This window comes from Saccopteryx leptura, chromosome 2 (assembly GCF_036850995.1).
Source record: "Saccopteryx leptura isolate mSacLep1 chromosome 2, mSacLep1_pri_phased_curated, whole genome shotgun sequence".
Taxonomy (NCBI): Eukaryota; Metazoa; Chordata; class Mammalia; order Chiroptera; family Emballonuridae; genus Saccopteryx; species Saccopteryx leptura.
Genome location: NC_089504.1, coordinates 136,001,921 through 136,019,587, shown reverse-complemented (window position 1 = coordinate 136,019,587; position 17,667 = coordinate 136,001,921). Strand labels below are relative to the sequence as shown.

The 17,667-nt window shown below is 41.1% G+C and overlaps 1 protein-coding gene across 1 annotated transcript in view; it reads left to right on the top strand.

The window, feature by feature from the left end:
- Positions 1-2,979: 2,979 nt before the first annotated feature.
- Positions 2,980-17,667, top strand: part of OVCH1 (ovochymase 1) — a gene marked incomplete at its 5' end in the record, with an annotated part of 42,298 nt that continues 27,610 nt past the window's right edge. The window contains 1 exon segment of the mRNA XM_066363278.1: positions 2,980-3,035. Coding sequence (XP_066219375.1) covers positions 2,980-3,035 — 56 coding nt within the window.

The window sequence follows — 17,667 nt, the reverse complement described above, 5'->3', positions numbered from 1 at the left end:
ACTTATCCCTGCCTTTGTGGGGACCCTTCAGTTGATACCTTCAGGAACTTGTATCTCCCTGTCTCATCTCTATCAACCAAACAGACATCCAGGGCTCCACCCTCCATTGAAGGGGGCTTCTGTAGGGGATATCTGAGTACCTACATACTTTGAAAAGAGAAACTTGCCACAGAGAATGAGCCATTTGGAGAGATATGAGAAATCTGGGAGCAAAGATAAACAGCATTTTTGCTAAATGTCATCAGGGGCCAGGCTGGCTGACATAGTTGGGTAGCGCTCCAAAGATAATAAGGACTATAACATTGTGCCACTTCCTATAGCTTCCCTGGCACTGGTGATCCTTTGTATTAGTTCTCAATCATTAGCATATACTAGAATTACCTGGAGGGTTTCTGATTCTTTAAGAATTTATATTCTTTCTTCTTTTGGGGGGGGGTATATTTCTAAAGTGAGAAGCAGGAAGGCAGAGAGACAGACTCCCACATGTGCCAGACTAGGATCCACCTGGCATGCCCACTAGGGGGCAATGCTCTGCCCATCCGAGACACTGCTTCATTGCAACCAGAGTCATTCTAGCGCCTGAGGCAGAGGTCATGGAGCCATCCTCAGCGCCTGGGCCAACTTTGCTCCAATGGAGCCTTGGCTGCGGGAGGGGAAGAGAGAGACAGGGAGGAAGGAGCAGGGGAGGGGTGGAGAAGCAGATGGATGCTTCTCCTGTGTGCCCTGGACGAGAATGGAACCCAGCACTTCCACATGCCAGGCTGACACTCTACCACTGAGCCAGACAGCCAGGGCTTAAGAATTTATATTCTTAAAAAGAATTTGCATTTCTAACAAGTTTCCTGGTAATGTTGCTCCACAATTAGAAAAAAAAACCAGTGTTCTCTTGCTAACTCCATGCTGGTCTTGGTGCTTATTTGGAATTTGTAACTGACTTTAAGGAACTATACTCACTTTGCATTTATACATCCGAATCTTTCTGTTTCAAAGTAAATCAGCAGTGTTTTTTTTTATTTCAGTCATTTTCTTTTTATAATTCAGTAGTGACTAATTCTTCTCCCATAGCAGTAAGTGACTCCTGCTGGATTGGAGATAAGTCCCTAAAAATATGAAAACAAGATTTCATTATGGGCAAGTGGTAATAAAGGATAAAAAAAATTATCAATTCATACCTTGAGCTATTATCCCACTTCTGGAAAAATCTCAGCTCTGTCCTATGCTTTTTACATAGTGCTCTCTGCCAAATTAAAGGTATTTGATGACTATGCATGTAAAATTTCACTAGAAATTGTGGTCTACATTTATCAACCCTACAATGATTTTTATTATTTTATTGTATTGTGCACACTATCCTCTATATAAATAAGTAGGATGACTTTAACAAATATTTCTTTACTACCAAGTAATAATTCAAAGGATGACTTTGAAAATAAAGTTTTATCCTTCCATTAGAGTGCACAGAAGATAATAACAATGATAATGGCTATCATTTTGGAGTCATGCCCATCTGCAAGGCCCTTGCTAAGCACTTTACCTGAGTTAGCACCTTGATAAAGGCATATTGAAACACATGAATAAGCCACACTCACCATGCAAGGAATTGAAATGAGCATGGTTATGACTTGAGAGAAGATGCCTGTGTATATTAAGAAACTTCTCCTTTGAATAAAGTGTATAGGAAAATAATTTCAATAACTTTACTTTTCCTGAAGAAACACTTTGAAAAAGTGAAAGAATCTCTAAGCTAAAGTGAAAGAATATTTGTGGCAATTGAAGGACTCTTTCATCAGATATCTTTTTTTTTTTTTTAGCTAGAGATCCTGATGAGGCAGATTAATGGGTATTGATTCAAATTTTTTAACATCTTTATGAAGTGGATCAAAAATATGCAAATCTTAAACTTCCAGAGAGAGGAATTTCCACCAAGTGAGCATTTGTAACCAGGGCCCAGATGAAGAAACAAAATACTGCAAATACCTAGGAACCTTCTCTCCTGCTTCTTACAATCATCTCCTCACTAACATAATCAGTGATTTCTTTTTTTTTTTTTTTGTATTTTTCTGAAGCTGGAAACGGTGAGGAAGTCAGACAGACTCCCGCATGCGCCCAACCGGGATCCACCCGGCATGCCCACCAGGGGGCGATGCTCTGCCTATCCAGGGCGTCGTTCTGTCACGACCAGAGTCACTCTAGTGCCTGGGGCAGAGGCCAAGGAGCCATCCCCAGCGCCCGGGCCATCTTTTGCTCCAATGGAGCCTCAGCTGCGGGAGGGGAAGAGAGAGACAGAGAGGAAGGAGAGGGGGAGGGGTGGAGAAGCAAATGGGTGCCTTTCCTGTGTGCCCTGGCCGGGAATCAAACCTGGGACCTCCACACGCCAGGCCGACACTCTACCACTGAGCCAACCGGCCAGGGCATAATCAGTGATTTCTAAAACTGATTTTGAACACCATAGATGAGGCTTACCTATTTTTGAACTGATAAGCAATTTTTAACCTCAGTTTTATCAATTTGTGTGATTTCATAAAAGATGGCAATTTGAGAGATTCCTGTAAGATAATGTTTGGGTACTTTTAACTATAAAACACAGACCTAAAGTCACCTCATTTTGACTGTAGTATTTTTTTTCCGTGTATTCTTAACATCACTGTGAGATCAAATTTAGCTCTCATTTGTCTTTTTATTTTTCTTCTTAACTTAAAAATAGCCTTTGGGTTTTGTAAGGGCTCTAAAGACATTTTATGGCCAAAAGACAGTGAGAAGATACACAAGTAAGAACTCCTTCTCAGGCAGATCAGATGTGCTGCCCCTGGAAGTAGGTCACACAGAGGAGCCCAACCAGGGACTGGCTTGCTGAGGACCTGGTGGCACCTGGCTGAACTGAACAGGATATGGTGGTAAAACCAGATAGGGCTTCTAAAATGATAGAAGATGTCACTGCATGTCTAACTTTTGTTCTTTTTTCTTTAGGAAAAATAACCATTCTTCTGGACTGTTATTGCTGGGGACCATGAAAGAACCCTGAAAAAATTGACTGAGGGAAGACAAGATGGTGCTGGAGTAGGCAGATGTACCAACATCCACCTCCCAGAACCAAAGTGGATTACAAAATAATTTTAAGAACTATCATCTGAAAAACCAACTTTGGACTAAACTAAGAGGACTCTTCAACCAAGGAACACTGAAGAAGCCACACTGAGACTGGTAGGAAAAGTGGAAACACGGAGAGGGCTGCCCAGCTCCCCGGAGCAAACGGCAGCCGGGAGAGACTCGTGTGGCAGGAAGTGACTTTAGCAGAGAGGGGAGGGTCCTGAGCCCCAGGAACAAAGCCCCAGCCTGCAGCTGCAGAGTCCAGAAGAGGCGTAAGGACAGTATTTAGCTGGAAACAAGTCAGGATACTGTTTGTGAGAAAGAGACTGATTTCTCAGACCCAGGATTCTTCTTAAAGGAACCACACAGCCCTGGCCAGTTGGCTCAGTGGTAGAGTGTTGGCCTGGCGTGCAGGAGTCCTGGGTTCGATTCCTGGCCAGGGCACACAGGAGAAGTGCCCATATGCTTCTCCACCCCTCCCCCTCTCTTTTCTCTCTGTCTCTCTCTTCCCCTCCGCAGCCAAGGCTCCATTGGAGCAAAGTTGGCCTGGGCTGGGGATGGCTCTGTGGCCTCTGCCTCAGGTGCTAGAATGGCTCTGGTTGCAACAGAGTGATGCCCCAGAGGGGCAGAACATCGCCTCCTGGTGGGCATGCCAGGTGGATCCCAGTTGGGCGCATGCAGGAGTCTGTCTGACTGCCTCCCCATTTCCAGCTTTGGAAAAATGCAAAAAAAAAAAAGAAAAGAAAAGAAAATTAAAGGGACCACGCAGAACACCTCTCTCACAACCACTCACCCGGGGCTCTGGGGGACGGCGAGAGAGGAGAGGACCGGAGTAGCAGGAAGAGAGTGTAATCTAGGAGGCACAGGGAGAAACATTTTGGGAGACAGCCACCCTAACCCCTGGGTCAAGTCACTCCCCAAATCTGAAGTGAGTATTTCCCCCAGAAACAGCAATACCAGCAAAGGGAAGCAGGAGAGCAGTCAAACAAGCTCTCCTGTGGCACTCAGAGCAGTCACTTAGAAGGAGGGAGCTTTCAGGTCTACAGTAGTGAGTCTTAGGGTCTGAGCTACAGCACCCCAACCCACACGGCTGAGGGCTCGCCGGAGGGCGGGTGGCAATGGGAAAAGGAGGCACGGTTCTGTTGGCAGGGGCAGAAACCTGCTGGCCACCACTGGGCTCACATGTGAGCTCAGTCTTGCCTGGCTGGGGAGGAGTAGGTGTGTAAAAGCAGTCAAGCCCAGCTGCCTCCAGCCTTTAATCCAGCCTGTGGGAGAAGGGTGGGAACCTTGGAAGGGGTGGAGACCAGCCCTTGAGCAAGGGTGCAGGAGCACAGCCTTGCCGTGCCTGTGGAACTGAGGCTTGTGGCCTGACTTGGGATCCGGCTCCTCCCGCAGGGGTGGAGCCAAAAGCCCAGAACAGGTGGAGTTCCACTACTGAGCTGAGCGTGGGCACGCAGTTCTGCCTGGCCAGGTAGAGCCAAAGCTAGCAGCTGTTCCACAAGTGGGCTCCCCCTGCAAGGGTGGGGTGAAAGCCTGGAAACAGGCAGAGACCCACAGCTTAGCAAAGATGATTGCCACTGCCCTCAGGGCCGGGCATAACGCCACCCACGAGGGCGGGACAAAGGCCAAGGCCACCAAGGCTTGTGCACCTGAGCACGTGATCACAGACACTCCTGTAAAGGAGAGGTGGAAACCACAGCAACAGCCCCAGTGGGCAGGCACTGGCAACGCCCAAACCCAAAAGCCCTAGGCAGCAACGGAAGAGGGGGTGGTGAGCCTGGAGACAGACCATGCCTAGGGAACAGAGGCCATACCCAGTGGACTCCAGTGGCCAAAACCTTTACACAGAGAAAATGCGAAGGCAGAGAAATGCAACACAAATGAACCAAGAGAAATCCCCAGAAAAGGACCTAAATGAATCAGATATAACCAAATTACCAGATGCAGAGTTTAAAATAACGATTGTTAGGATGCTCAAAGATATGAGAACAGGTCCTGGCCGGTTGGCTCAGTGGTAGAGCGTTGCCCTGGTGTGCAGAAGTCCCGGGTTTGATTCCCGGCCAAGGCACACAGGAGAAGCGCCCATTTGCTTCTCCACCCCTCCCCCTCTCCTTCCTCTCTGTCTCTTCCCCTCCTGCAGCTGAGGTTCCATTGGAGCAAAGATGGCCCGGGTGCTGGGGATGGCTTCTTGACCTCTGCCCCAGGCGCTGGAGTGGCTCTGGTTGCAACAAAGCGATGCCCCGGAGAGGCAGAGCATCACCCCCTGGTGGGCAGAGCGTCACCCCTGGTGGGCGTGCCGGGTGGATCCCAGTCGGGCACATGTGGGAGTCTGTCTGACTGTCTCTCCCTGTTTCCAGCTTCAGAAAAATACAAAAAAAAAAAAAAGAGAACAACAATAGACGGTCATTACAAAAACCTAAATAAAGAGATAGCAAATATTAAAAAAGGACATTGAAATAATAAAAAAGAATCAGTTAGAAATGACAAATACAATATCTGAAATAAAGAACACAATGGAAGGAATTAAAACCAGGATGAATGAAGTGGAGAATCGAATCAACGAGTTAGAGGACACGATAAATAAAGGCATGGAAGCAGAGCAGAAAAAAGAAAAGAGACTCAAAAAGTCTGAGAAAATTCTAAGAGAGCTCTGTGACAACATGAAAAGAAATAACATCCGCATCATAGGTGTTCCTGAAGAAGAAGAAAAAGAACAAGGGATAGAGACTTTGTTCAATCATATCATAGCTGAAAACTTCCCTCAATTAAGGCAGGAAAACATCTCACATGTTCAGGAAGCACAGAGAACTCCACTAAGAAGAAATCCAAAGAAATCAACATCAAGACACATTATAATTAAAATACCAAAGCAAAGTGATAAAGAGAAAATATTGAAAGCTGCTAGAGAAAAAAAGACTATCACCTACAATGGAGTCCCCATAAGGATGACTTCTAACTTCTCAACAGAAACACTTGAGGCCAGAAGGGAATGGCAAGAAATATTCAAAGTAATGCAGAACAAGAGCCTACAACCAAGACTACTTTATCCAGCAAGGCTATCATTTAAAATTGAAGGAGAAATAAAAAGTTTTACAGACAAAAAAACCCTCAAGGAATTCACTACAACCAAACCAAGGCTGCAAGAAATGCTAAGGGACCTGTTGTAAACAGATCAAAGGAGAAAAAGAATATAGCAAAAGAGGAACACAGTTCCTCTTTTAAAGAATAAAATGGCAATAAACAATTACATATCAATAATAACCTTAAATGTAAATGGATTAAATGATCCGATCAAAAGACATAGGGTAGCTGTGTGGATAAGAAAACAGGACCCATACATATGCTGTCTACAAGAGACACACTTTAAATCAAAAGATGCACATAGGCTGAAGATAAAAGGATGGAAAAAAATATTTCACACAAATGGAAATGAAAAAAAAGCTGGGGTAGCAATACTTATATCAGACAAAATGGACTTTAAAACAAAAACTATAGTTAGAGGTAAAGAAGGTCACTACATAATGATAAAGGGAGCAATCCAACAGGAAGATATAACCATAATAAATATCTATGCACCTAATATAGGAGCACCTAAATATATAAAGCAGACTTTGATGGATTTAAAGGGTGAGATCAACAGCAATACTATAATAGTAGGGGATTTCAATACCCCATTAACATTATTAGATAGATCTTCAAGAAAGAAAATTAACAAAGAAACAGCAGACTTAAAGGACATATTAGATCAACTCGATTTAATAGATAACTTCAGAACCCTTCACCCTGAAACAGCAGACTATAGATTCTTTTCAAGCTCTCATGGTACATTCTCTAGAATAGACCACATGTTAGGGCACAAAAATTGTCTCAACAAATTTAACAAGACTGAAATTATATCGAGCACTTTCTCTGATCACAATGGCATTAAACTAGAAATCAACCACAACAGAAAAACTGAAAAATACTCAAACACTTTGAAACTAAATAGCATGTTATTAAATAATGAATGAGTAAACAATGAGATCAAAGAAGAAATTAAAAAATTCCTAGAAACAAACAATAATGTGCATACATCAACTCAAAATTTATGGGATACAGCAAAAGCAGTCCTGAGATGGAAGTTTATACATTACAGGCATACCTCAAGAAGCTAGAGAAAGCTCAAATAAACAACTTGACCATACATCTAAAAGAACTAGAAAAAGTACAGCAAGTAAAGCCCAGAGCTAGTAGAAGGAAGGAAATAATAAAGATCAGAGCAGAAATAAATGACATAGAGGCTAAAGAAACAATACAGAGGATCAATGAAACCAGGAGCTGGTTCTTTGAAAAGGTAAACAAGATCGATGAACCTTTAACCAGACTCACCAAGAAAAAAAAGAGAGAGGACTCAAATAAATAAAATTAGAAAGGAGAGTGGAGAAATAACAACTGACACAACAGAAATATAAAATATTGTAAGAAAATACTATGAAGAACTGTACGCCAAAAAACTAGACAACCTAGATGAAATGGACAAATTCCTTGAAATATATAGTCTTCCAAAAATCAATTTGGAAGAATCAGAAAACCTAAACAGACCAATTACAACAAATGAGATTGAAACAGTTATCAAAAAACTCCCCAAAAAGGAAAGTCCTGGGCCTGATGGCTTCACAAGTGACTTCAACCAAATATTCAAAGAAGAACTAACTCCTATCCTTCTCAAGCTATTTCAAAAAGTTTAAGAGGAAGAAAGACTTCCAAGCTCCTTTTATGAGGTGAGCATAATTCTGATTCCAAAACCAGGCAAAGACAACACAAAAATAGAAAATTATAAGCCAATATCCCTGATGAATTTAGATGCTAAAATCCTCAACAAAATATTAGCAAACCGGTCCAGCAATATATGAAAAAAATCACACACCATAATCAAGTGAGATTTATTCTTGGGAGGCAAGTCTGGTACAATATTCGCAAATCAATCAATGTGATTCATCACATAAACAAAAGGAAGGAGAAAACCACAGATAATTTCAATAGATGCAGAAAAAGCATTTTATAAAACCCAGCACCCATTCATAATCAAAACTCTCAACAAAATGGGAATACAAGGAACATACCTCAACATGATAAAAGCTATCTATGACAAACCCACAGCCAACATCATACTCAATGGGAAAAAATTAAAAGCAATCCCCTTAAGATCAGTAACAAGGCTTGGGTGCCCCCTTTCACCACTCTTATTCAACATAGTTCTGGAAGTCCTAGCCACAGCAATTAGACAAGAAAAAGAAATAAAAGGCATCCAAATTGGAAAAGAAGAAGTAAAACTATCATTATTTGCAGATGATATGATATTGTATATAGAAAACCCAAAAGTCACAGTAAAAAAACTACTAGACCTGATAAATGAATTCAGCAAGATGGCAGGGTATAAAATCAATACTCAGAAATCAGAGGCATTTTTATACACTAACAATGAACTGTCAGAAAGAGAAATTAAGGAATCAATCACCTTTACCATTGCAACCAAAAAAATAAAGTACCTATGAGTAAATTTAACCAAGGAGACTAAAGACTTGTACTAGGAAAATTACAAAACATTGATAAAAGAAATCAAGGAAGATACAAACAAGTGGAAGCATATACCATGCTCATGGTTAGGAAGAATAAACATCATTAAAATGTCTATATTACCCAAAGCAATTTATAAATTCAATGCAATACCTATTAAAATACCAATGACATACTTCAAAGATATAGAACACATATTCCAAAAATTTATATGGAACCAAAGGAGAACACGAATAGCCTCAGCAATCTTGAAAAGGAAGAATAAAGCGGGAGGTATCACATTTTCGGATATCAAGTTATATTATAAGACTATTGTACTCAAAACAGCCTGGTACTGGCATAAGAACGGGCATATAGATCAATGGAACAGAACTGAGAACCCAGAAATAAACCCACACTTTTATGGACAACTGATATTTGACAAAGGGGGTAAGAGCATACATTGGAGTAAAGACAGCCTCTTCAACAAATGGTGTTGGGAAAATTGGACAGCTACCTGCAAAAAAATGAAACTAGATCACCAACTTACACCATTCACAGAAATAAACTCAAAATCGATAAAAGACTTAAATGTAAGCCATAAAACCATAAACATCTTAGAAGAAAACATAGGCAGTAAGCTCTCTGATATCTCTCGCAGCAATAAATTTGCCAATTTGTCTCCACAGGCGAGTGAAATAAAAGACAGGATAAACAAATGGGACTTTATCAAACTAAAAAGCTTCTGCACAGCTAGAGACAATAACAACAGAATAAAAAGACAAACTACACAATGGGAGAATATATTTGACAATGCGTCTGATAAGGAGTTAATAACCAAAATTTATAAAGAACTTGTAAAACTTAATACCAGGAAGACAAACAATCCAATCCAAAAATGGGCAAAAGAAATAAATAGACACTTCTTCAATGAGGACATACAGATGGCCAATAAGCATATGAAAAAATATTCAACATCACTAATTATTAGAAAAATGCAAATTAATACCACAATGAGATATCACCTCACACCAGTCAGAATGGTACTCATCAATAAAACAACACAGAATAAGTGCTGGCGAGGATGTGGAGAAAAGGGAACCCTCCTGCACTGCTGGTGGGAATGCAGACTGGTGCAGCCACTGTGGAAAACAGTATGGAGATTCCTCAAAAAATTAAAAATCGAACTGCCTTTTGACCCAGCTATACCACTGTTAGGAATATACCCCAAGAACACCATAGCACTGTTTGAAAAGAAGAAATGCACCCCCATGTTTATGGCAGCATTGTTCACAATAGCAAAGATCTGGAAACAGCCCAAGGTCTGTCAGAGGACGAGTAGATTAAAAAAGCTTTGCTATATATATACTATGGAATACTATTCAGCCATAAGAAATGATGACATTGGATCTTTTACATCAACATGGATGGACCTTGATAACATTATACTGAGCAAAATAAGTAAATCAGAAAAAACTAAGAACTATATGATTCCATACATAGGTGGGACATAAAAATGAGACTCAGAGACATGGACAACAGTGTTGGGGTTACAGGGTGGGGGGAGGAGAGGAAGGGGGTTGGGGGAGGGCAGTGGCACAAAGAAAAACAGTTAGAAGGTGATGAAAGACAATTTTATCAATGTCACCCCATTAAAATTAATAATTTTAAAAAAAGAATGTGTCTCACGGCTAATTCAGGCAGTTAGAAGAATAGTATAAGGATGTTAATTCTGCTTCTCAGGCCACATCCTGCAAAAGGGGCCCCAAGCAAATTGGTGAGGTGGCTCCTCTGATTTTGCCAATTGGATTAAAAAAAAAATAGGTCAGGAACGCCCTGAAATGGAACTACCAATTCATGAGCATAAATTTAAAGGACTTTTAGATACTGGAGCTGATGTATCTGTTATTGCTAAGCTACATTGGCCTCCTTCCTGGCCCACTCATGCAGCAGCCATAGAATTACAAGGTATAGGGCAGAGTAAATCCCCCAACAAAGTTCTATTTTTCTACATTGGGAAGATTAAGAAGGTCATTCTGGATTTTTTCATCCTTATGTGCTCCCTGGGTGGCCAGTTAATTTGTGGGGTAGAGATGTTTTGAAAAATATGGGAGCATTGCTTGTCAGTCCTAATGGTTTAGTCAGTACTCAGATGCTTGATCGGGGATTTTTGCCCACTAAGGGACTAGGGAAAGAACAGCGAGGAATTCTCACCCCCATAGAAGTGGCATCCAATACCAGAAGGTGTGGATTAGGATATCAAAATTTAGCATAGGCGCCTTGGTAGCTCCTGCATCCTCAATAATGCATTGTGCAGACCCAATTACTTGTAAATCAGATAATCCTGTATGGGTAGACCAACGGCCCCTTTCTCAGGAGAAACTTAGGGCAGCTGCTCAATTGGTACAAGAGCAGCTACAGCTTGGGCACATTGAACCATCTAATAGCCCATGGAATACACTTCCATATTTTGATCTTGTTGCCTCCTGGATTATCAGGGGGCATAGGCGACCCTTACAGCTTATAGGTTTTGAGCCTCAAAGTTATTGTTGTTCCTTTTTTCAAAGGATCAACAACAATGGCTCTGGGAAACTTCCACTAAATGGCAAATTGCTCTTGCAAATCAATGGACAACTTTATACTGAAACTGTCAACTTAAAATCAGCTCAAAGTCTAGAATTATATGCCATTATTATGGCTTTTCAGCATTTGCCATATTCCCCCTTTAATCTATATACAGACAACAAATATTTACTTATGGTGTTTCCACTATAAAGACTGCTGTCTTAGGGACAACTGCTGATGAACTATTTCAGCAGTTCCTCCTTCTTCAAAGACTTGTATGTCAACATAGAGCTCCATGTTTTATAGGGCATACTCGAGCTCACTCCTTGCTCCCTGGAGCTTTAGCACAGAGAATGCCATTTTTTTTCTCTTTTTTTTCTTTTTTTTGTATTTTTGTATTTTTCTGGGGTTGGAGATGGAGAGGCAGTCAGACAGACTCCCGCATGTGCCCGACCGGGATCCACCCGGCACGCCTACTGGGGGAGATGCTCTGCCCATCTGGGGTGTTGCTCTGTTGCAACCAGAGCCATTCTAGCGCCTGAGGCAGAGGCCACAGAGCCATCCTCAGCGCCTGGGCCAACTTTGCTCCAATGGAGCCTTGGCTGCGGGAGAGGAGAAGAGAGACAGAGAGGAAAGAGAGGGGGAAGGGTGGAGAAACAGATGGGCGCTTCTCCTGTGTGCCCTGGCTGGGAATCGAACCTGGGACTCCTGCACATCAGGCCGATGCTCTACCACTGAGCCAACTGGCCAGGACCTAGGAATGAATGCTGATGAACGGGAGACGCAAAGTCATTTTCTCCTGCAAACTACTACCTCCTTTATTTGATCCAGCTAATAACCCTGTTTTGTCTTTTTCCAAATAGCTCCAGATATATGGAAAAGATTTATATAGGCGGATGGGGATCCTCAAACCCCTCAGCGAGATCTTCTGAGCATGGCTTTTAAGATACCAAGAGGCAGAAAAAGCCCAATAGAGATCAGGGGAACTACCAGCTTTTAGGATACGCCCTTAAAGGCTCCAACACCCCAAAGGGGTCTCATAGGATGCCATCTGGGTCCTGCTTCAATAGTGGAATGGAAGGTCATTGAGCTAAAGCCTGCTAGACTTACATGCCTCTGCTGTGAGGAAACAGGGACACTGGAAGGTAGGCTTTCCCCTCGCTTCTCTAAGGGAGGGTTCAGTCTCTTCCAGCCCTGCTCCAGCCACCTATGACCTAACCTTGCCCAGAATGCTGGGGTTTGCCACTGAAGGCTGAAGATGCCCAGGACTGTCGGCCCCATCTACGACACTGTGGACAAGCCTAGGGTATTTCTTCCAAGAAGCAGGTAAACTGATCTCATGTGCACAAAGGCCACTTAACTATATATGTCTTGCCTGAATAGTCAGGTTTTTTATTCTTCCCTCGAAGATCTCTGTTGTGGGTGTTGATAGTCCTATTTTCTGCTGCTTTGTTTAATATATAGTGTTACCTTTATTCCTCCTACCTCAGTGCCCCACTCATATTTCAGGCTGGGACCTACTCCTAATCTAGAGCTCTCTTTCCCCCTTTTGCCAATTTCTATTATGAATCTACCTTTGCCACCCAGCTTAGTGTATCCCAAGGTTCTCTTTACCAAGCCACAGTCACAGAGCTCCAGGGAAAAGCACCCTGGTCTCATCTCTCCAGGCAGAGGGGAACAGAAGCTCCATCTCCACACATGCTGCAGATGGCTTTTCCAGTCTACCTGAAGCATTACCAGCTAGAAGCAGTGGTCATTGGGACTTGGACGTGAGCTGCAAAGTATAGAATTGTGACAACAATTTCAGTGCCATGTGGACTGAATGTGGACTTTTCCTGGACTCCTGCTCCTTGTGACAGCTCCTAACAGACTGAACTGGTGTTGGGTTGCATTTTTCAGGGATTTGACAAGAAGTTGGGGCCAACTTGGACTTGGCGAACATGTTAAGGACACTACTCTTTTATGGATTCTTGCTGTATTGGCCAAGAGTTCGCTTAAAGGCTTTAATCATTGTAAAAAAAAATAGAAGACTGGATAAAGAAGATGTGGCACATATATACCATGGTATACTATTCAGCCATAAGAAATGATGAATCAGATCACTTACAACAAAATGGTGTGATCTTAAGAACATTATACGGAGTGAAATAAGTAAATCAGAAAAAAACAAGAACTGCAGGATTCCATACATTGGTGGTACATAAAAACAAGACTAAGAGTCATACACAAAAGTGTGGTGGTTACGGGGGGCGGGGGAGGGAAAGAGGGAAAGGGGGAGTGGGAGTGGGAGGGGCACAAAGAAAACTAGATAGAAAGTGAGGGAGGACAATCTGACTTTGGGTGATGGGTATGCAACAGAATTGAATGACAAGATAACCTGGACATGTTTTCTTTGAATATATGTATGCTGATTTATTGATGTCACCCCATTAAAATTAATAAAAATTTATTTATTATTAAAAAAAAAGAGAGATATACAAAAGATGGCAGCAGAGTAGGCGGACGCACAGACGCCCAGCTCTCAACACCAAACTGGAATACAAATCAATTTAGGAAAAATCAGCATGAAAAACCAACACTGAACTGGAAGAACAGCTCTCAAAAACCAAGGAGCAAAGAGGAAGACACAATAATCCTGGTAAGTAGTGCCTGAATCTCCTCTGCTTACAGGAACGGAAGGGGGGGTGAGGCTGAGAGCCCAGAGAGGATTTCACAGAGGAAAAAGAGCAGAAACTACTGCTCTCAGCCACTTACCTGGCGACCAGGGAGCAAGGTGGGTTGAAAAGACCAGCTTATCTCCCAAGTGGAAAGGACAGGGAGAGGGACAGACTGTGAAGGGCTAAGGTATGCAAGAAACGAAATAAAAAAGCTGACTCATTCGTGCTGGAGACGGCCATAGCTGGGGGAGGGACTGAACCCTTCACAAAACAGAGCTGAAGTGCTTCCGGATCAGAGATCTCCGGACATCTATCCAGCTCCAATCAGCGCAAAAAGACACAGCTGAAAACAAGAAGTGGGGAGGAGGGGCAGTAACTCAGGTCTCCATGGAGATCTGAGATACACCTCCCCCTACTGAAGCTGAGAAAAAACCCTGCCCCCAGTGAGATTAGTTGGTGGAAGAGACCTTCAGTGTCTCAGGTTACACCCACAGCATTCCTGGTTACAGTTTCAAGGAAGCCCCCTGCTGAGATCAGTTAACAAGACTATCACCTGTTAAGAAAACAAACAAATCAAGACTTCAAAGCTGCCCAAATCCGAAAGTGGATTACAAATAATAGCTGATACCAACCCAAGAAGACCTAGAAATAACACAACTGAAAACTGGAGGCAGACTAAAACACCATGATGAGAAGACAAAGGAGTGCAACCCAAATGAAACCACAAGAGACACCTTTGAGAGATGAGCTGAGTGATATGGAAATAATCAAACTTCTAGATGCGGAGTTCAAAATAATGATTGTAAGGATGCTTAGGGATCTTAGAACAACAATGGAGGGGCAGTTTGAAAACCTAAATAAAGAAATAGCAAGTATAAAAAAGAACCAGTCGGAGATGACAAATACAATATCAGAAATAAAGAACACAATGGAAGGAATTAAAAACAGGATAGATAGAGCAGAGGATCAAATCAGCGAGTTAGAGGACAACTGGAATGAAGGCATGAAAGCAGAGAAGAAAAGAGAAAAGAGACTCAAAAAGTCAGAGGAAACTCTTAGAGAGCTCTGTGACAACATGAAGAGAAATAACATCCGCATCATAGGGGTTCCTGAAGAAGAAGAAAAGGAACAAGGAATAGAGATGTTGTTCAATCATATCATAGCTGAAAATTTCCCTAAATTAATGCAAGAGAAACTCTCACAAGTCCAAGAAACACAGAGGACTCCATTAAAGAGAAACCCAAAGAAACCTACACCAAGACACATCATAATTAAAATACCAAAGCTAAGCAATAAAGAGAAAATATTAAAAGCTGCAAGAGAAAAAAAGTTATCACCTACAAAGGAGCCCCCATAAGGATGACATCTGACTTCTCAACAGAAACACTTGAGGCCAGAAGGGAATGGCAAGAAATATTCAAAGTAATGCAGAACAAGAACCTACAACCAAGACTACTTTATCCAGCAAGGCTATCATTTAAAATCGAAGGAGAAATAAAAAGCTTCCCAGACAAAAAACAACTCAAGGAATTCATTACAACCAAACCAATGCTGCAAGAAATGTTAAGGGGCCTGTTGTAAACAGATCAAAGTGGGAAAAGAATATAGCAAAAAAAGGAATACACCTTTAAAGAAGAAAATGGCAATAAACAACTACATATCAATAATAACCTTAAATGTAAATGGATTAAATGATCCAATCAAAAGACATAGGGTAGCTGTGTGGATATGAAAACAGGACCCATACATATGTTGTCTACAAGAGACACACCTTAGAACAAAAGACACACATAGATTGAAGGTAAAAGGATGGAAAAAAACTTTTCATGCAAACGGAAATGAAAAAAAAGCTGGGGTAGCAATACTTATATCAGACAAATTGGACTTTAAAACAAAGAATATAGTAAGAGATAAAGAAGGCCACTACATAATGATAAAGGGAGTAATCCAACAGGAAGATATAACTATTATAAATATCTATGCACCTAATTATAGGAGCACCCAAATATATAAAACAGACTTTGATGGATTTAAAGGGCGAGATCAACAGCAATACTATAATAGTAGGGGATTTCAATACCCCACTAACATCACTAGATAGATCCTCAAGAAAGAAAATTAACAAAGAAACAGCAGACTTATTGGAAACACTAGATCAACTCGATTTAATAGATATCTTCAGAACCTTTCACCCTAAAGCAACAGAATATACATTCTTTTCAAGTGCTCATGGTACATTCTCTAGGATAGACCACATGTTAGGGCACAAAAGAGCTCTCAACAAATTTAAGAAGACTGAAATCATGTCAAGCACTTTCTCCGATCACAACAGCATGAAACTAGAAATGAATCACAGCAGAAAAGCTCAAAAATTCTCAAACACATGGAAACTAAATAGCAGGGTGTTAAATAATGAATGGATTAAGAATGAGATCAAAGAAGAAATAAAAAAATTCCTAGAAACGAATGACAATGAGCATACAACAACTCAAAATTTATGGGACACAGCGAAAGCAGTGCTGAGAGGGAAGTTCATAGCACTACAGGCACACTTTCAGAAGCTAGAAAAAGCTCAAATAAACAACTTAACCCTGCATCTAAAAGAATTAGAAAAAGAACAGCAAGTAAAGCCCAAATGTAGTAGAAGGAAGGAAATAATAAAGATCAGAGCAGAAATAAATGACATAGAGGCTAAAGAAACAATACAGAGGATCAATGAAACTAGGAGCTGGTTCTTTGAAAAGGTAAACAAGATTGATGAACCTTTAAGTAGACTCACCAAGAAAAAGAGAGAGAGGACTCAAATAAATAAAATTAGAAATGAGAAAGGAGAAATAACAACTGACACAACAGAAATACAAAATATTGTAAGAAAATACTATGAAGAACTGTATGCCAAAAAACTAGACAACCTAGATGAAAAGGACAAATTCCTTGAAACATACAATCTTCCAAAAATCAATCTGGAAGAATCAGAAAACCTAAACAGACCGATTACAACAAATGAGATCGAAACAGTTATCAAAAAACTCCCAACAAAGAAAAGTCCGGGGCCCAATGGCTTCACAACGGAATTCTACCAAATATTCAAAGAAGAACTAACTCCTATCCTTCTCAAACTATTTCAAAAAATTCAAGAGGAAGGAAGACTTCCAAGCTCCTTTTATGAGGCGAGCATAATTCTGATTCCAAACCAGGCAAAGACAACACAAAGAAAGAAAATTATAGGCCAATATCTCTGATGAATATAGATGCTAAAATCCTCAACAAAATATTATCAAACTGGATCCAACAATATATGGAAAAAATCATACACCATGATCAAGTGGGATTTATTCTGGGGAGGCAAGGCTGGTACAATATTCGTAAATCAATCAATGTGATTCATCACATAAACAAAAAGAAGGAGAAAAACCATATGATAATTTCAATAGATGCAGAAAAAGCATTTGATAAAATCCAGCACCCATTCATGATCAAAACTCTCAGCAAAGTGGGAATACAGGGAACATACCTCAACATGATAAAAGCCATCTATGAGAAACCCACAGCCAACATCATACTCAATGGGAAAAAATTAAAAGCAATACCCTTAAGATCAGGAACAAGGCAGGGGTTCCCCCTTTCACCACTCTTATTTAACATAGTCCTGGAAGTCCTAGCCACAGCAATTAGACAAGAAGAAGAAATAAAAGGCATTCAAGTTGGAAAAGAAGTAAAATTATCATTATTTGCAGATGATATGATATTGTATATAGAAAACCCTAAAGTCTCAGTCAAAAAACTACTGGACCTGATAAATAAGTTCAGCAAAGTGGCAAGA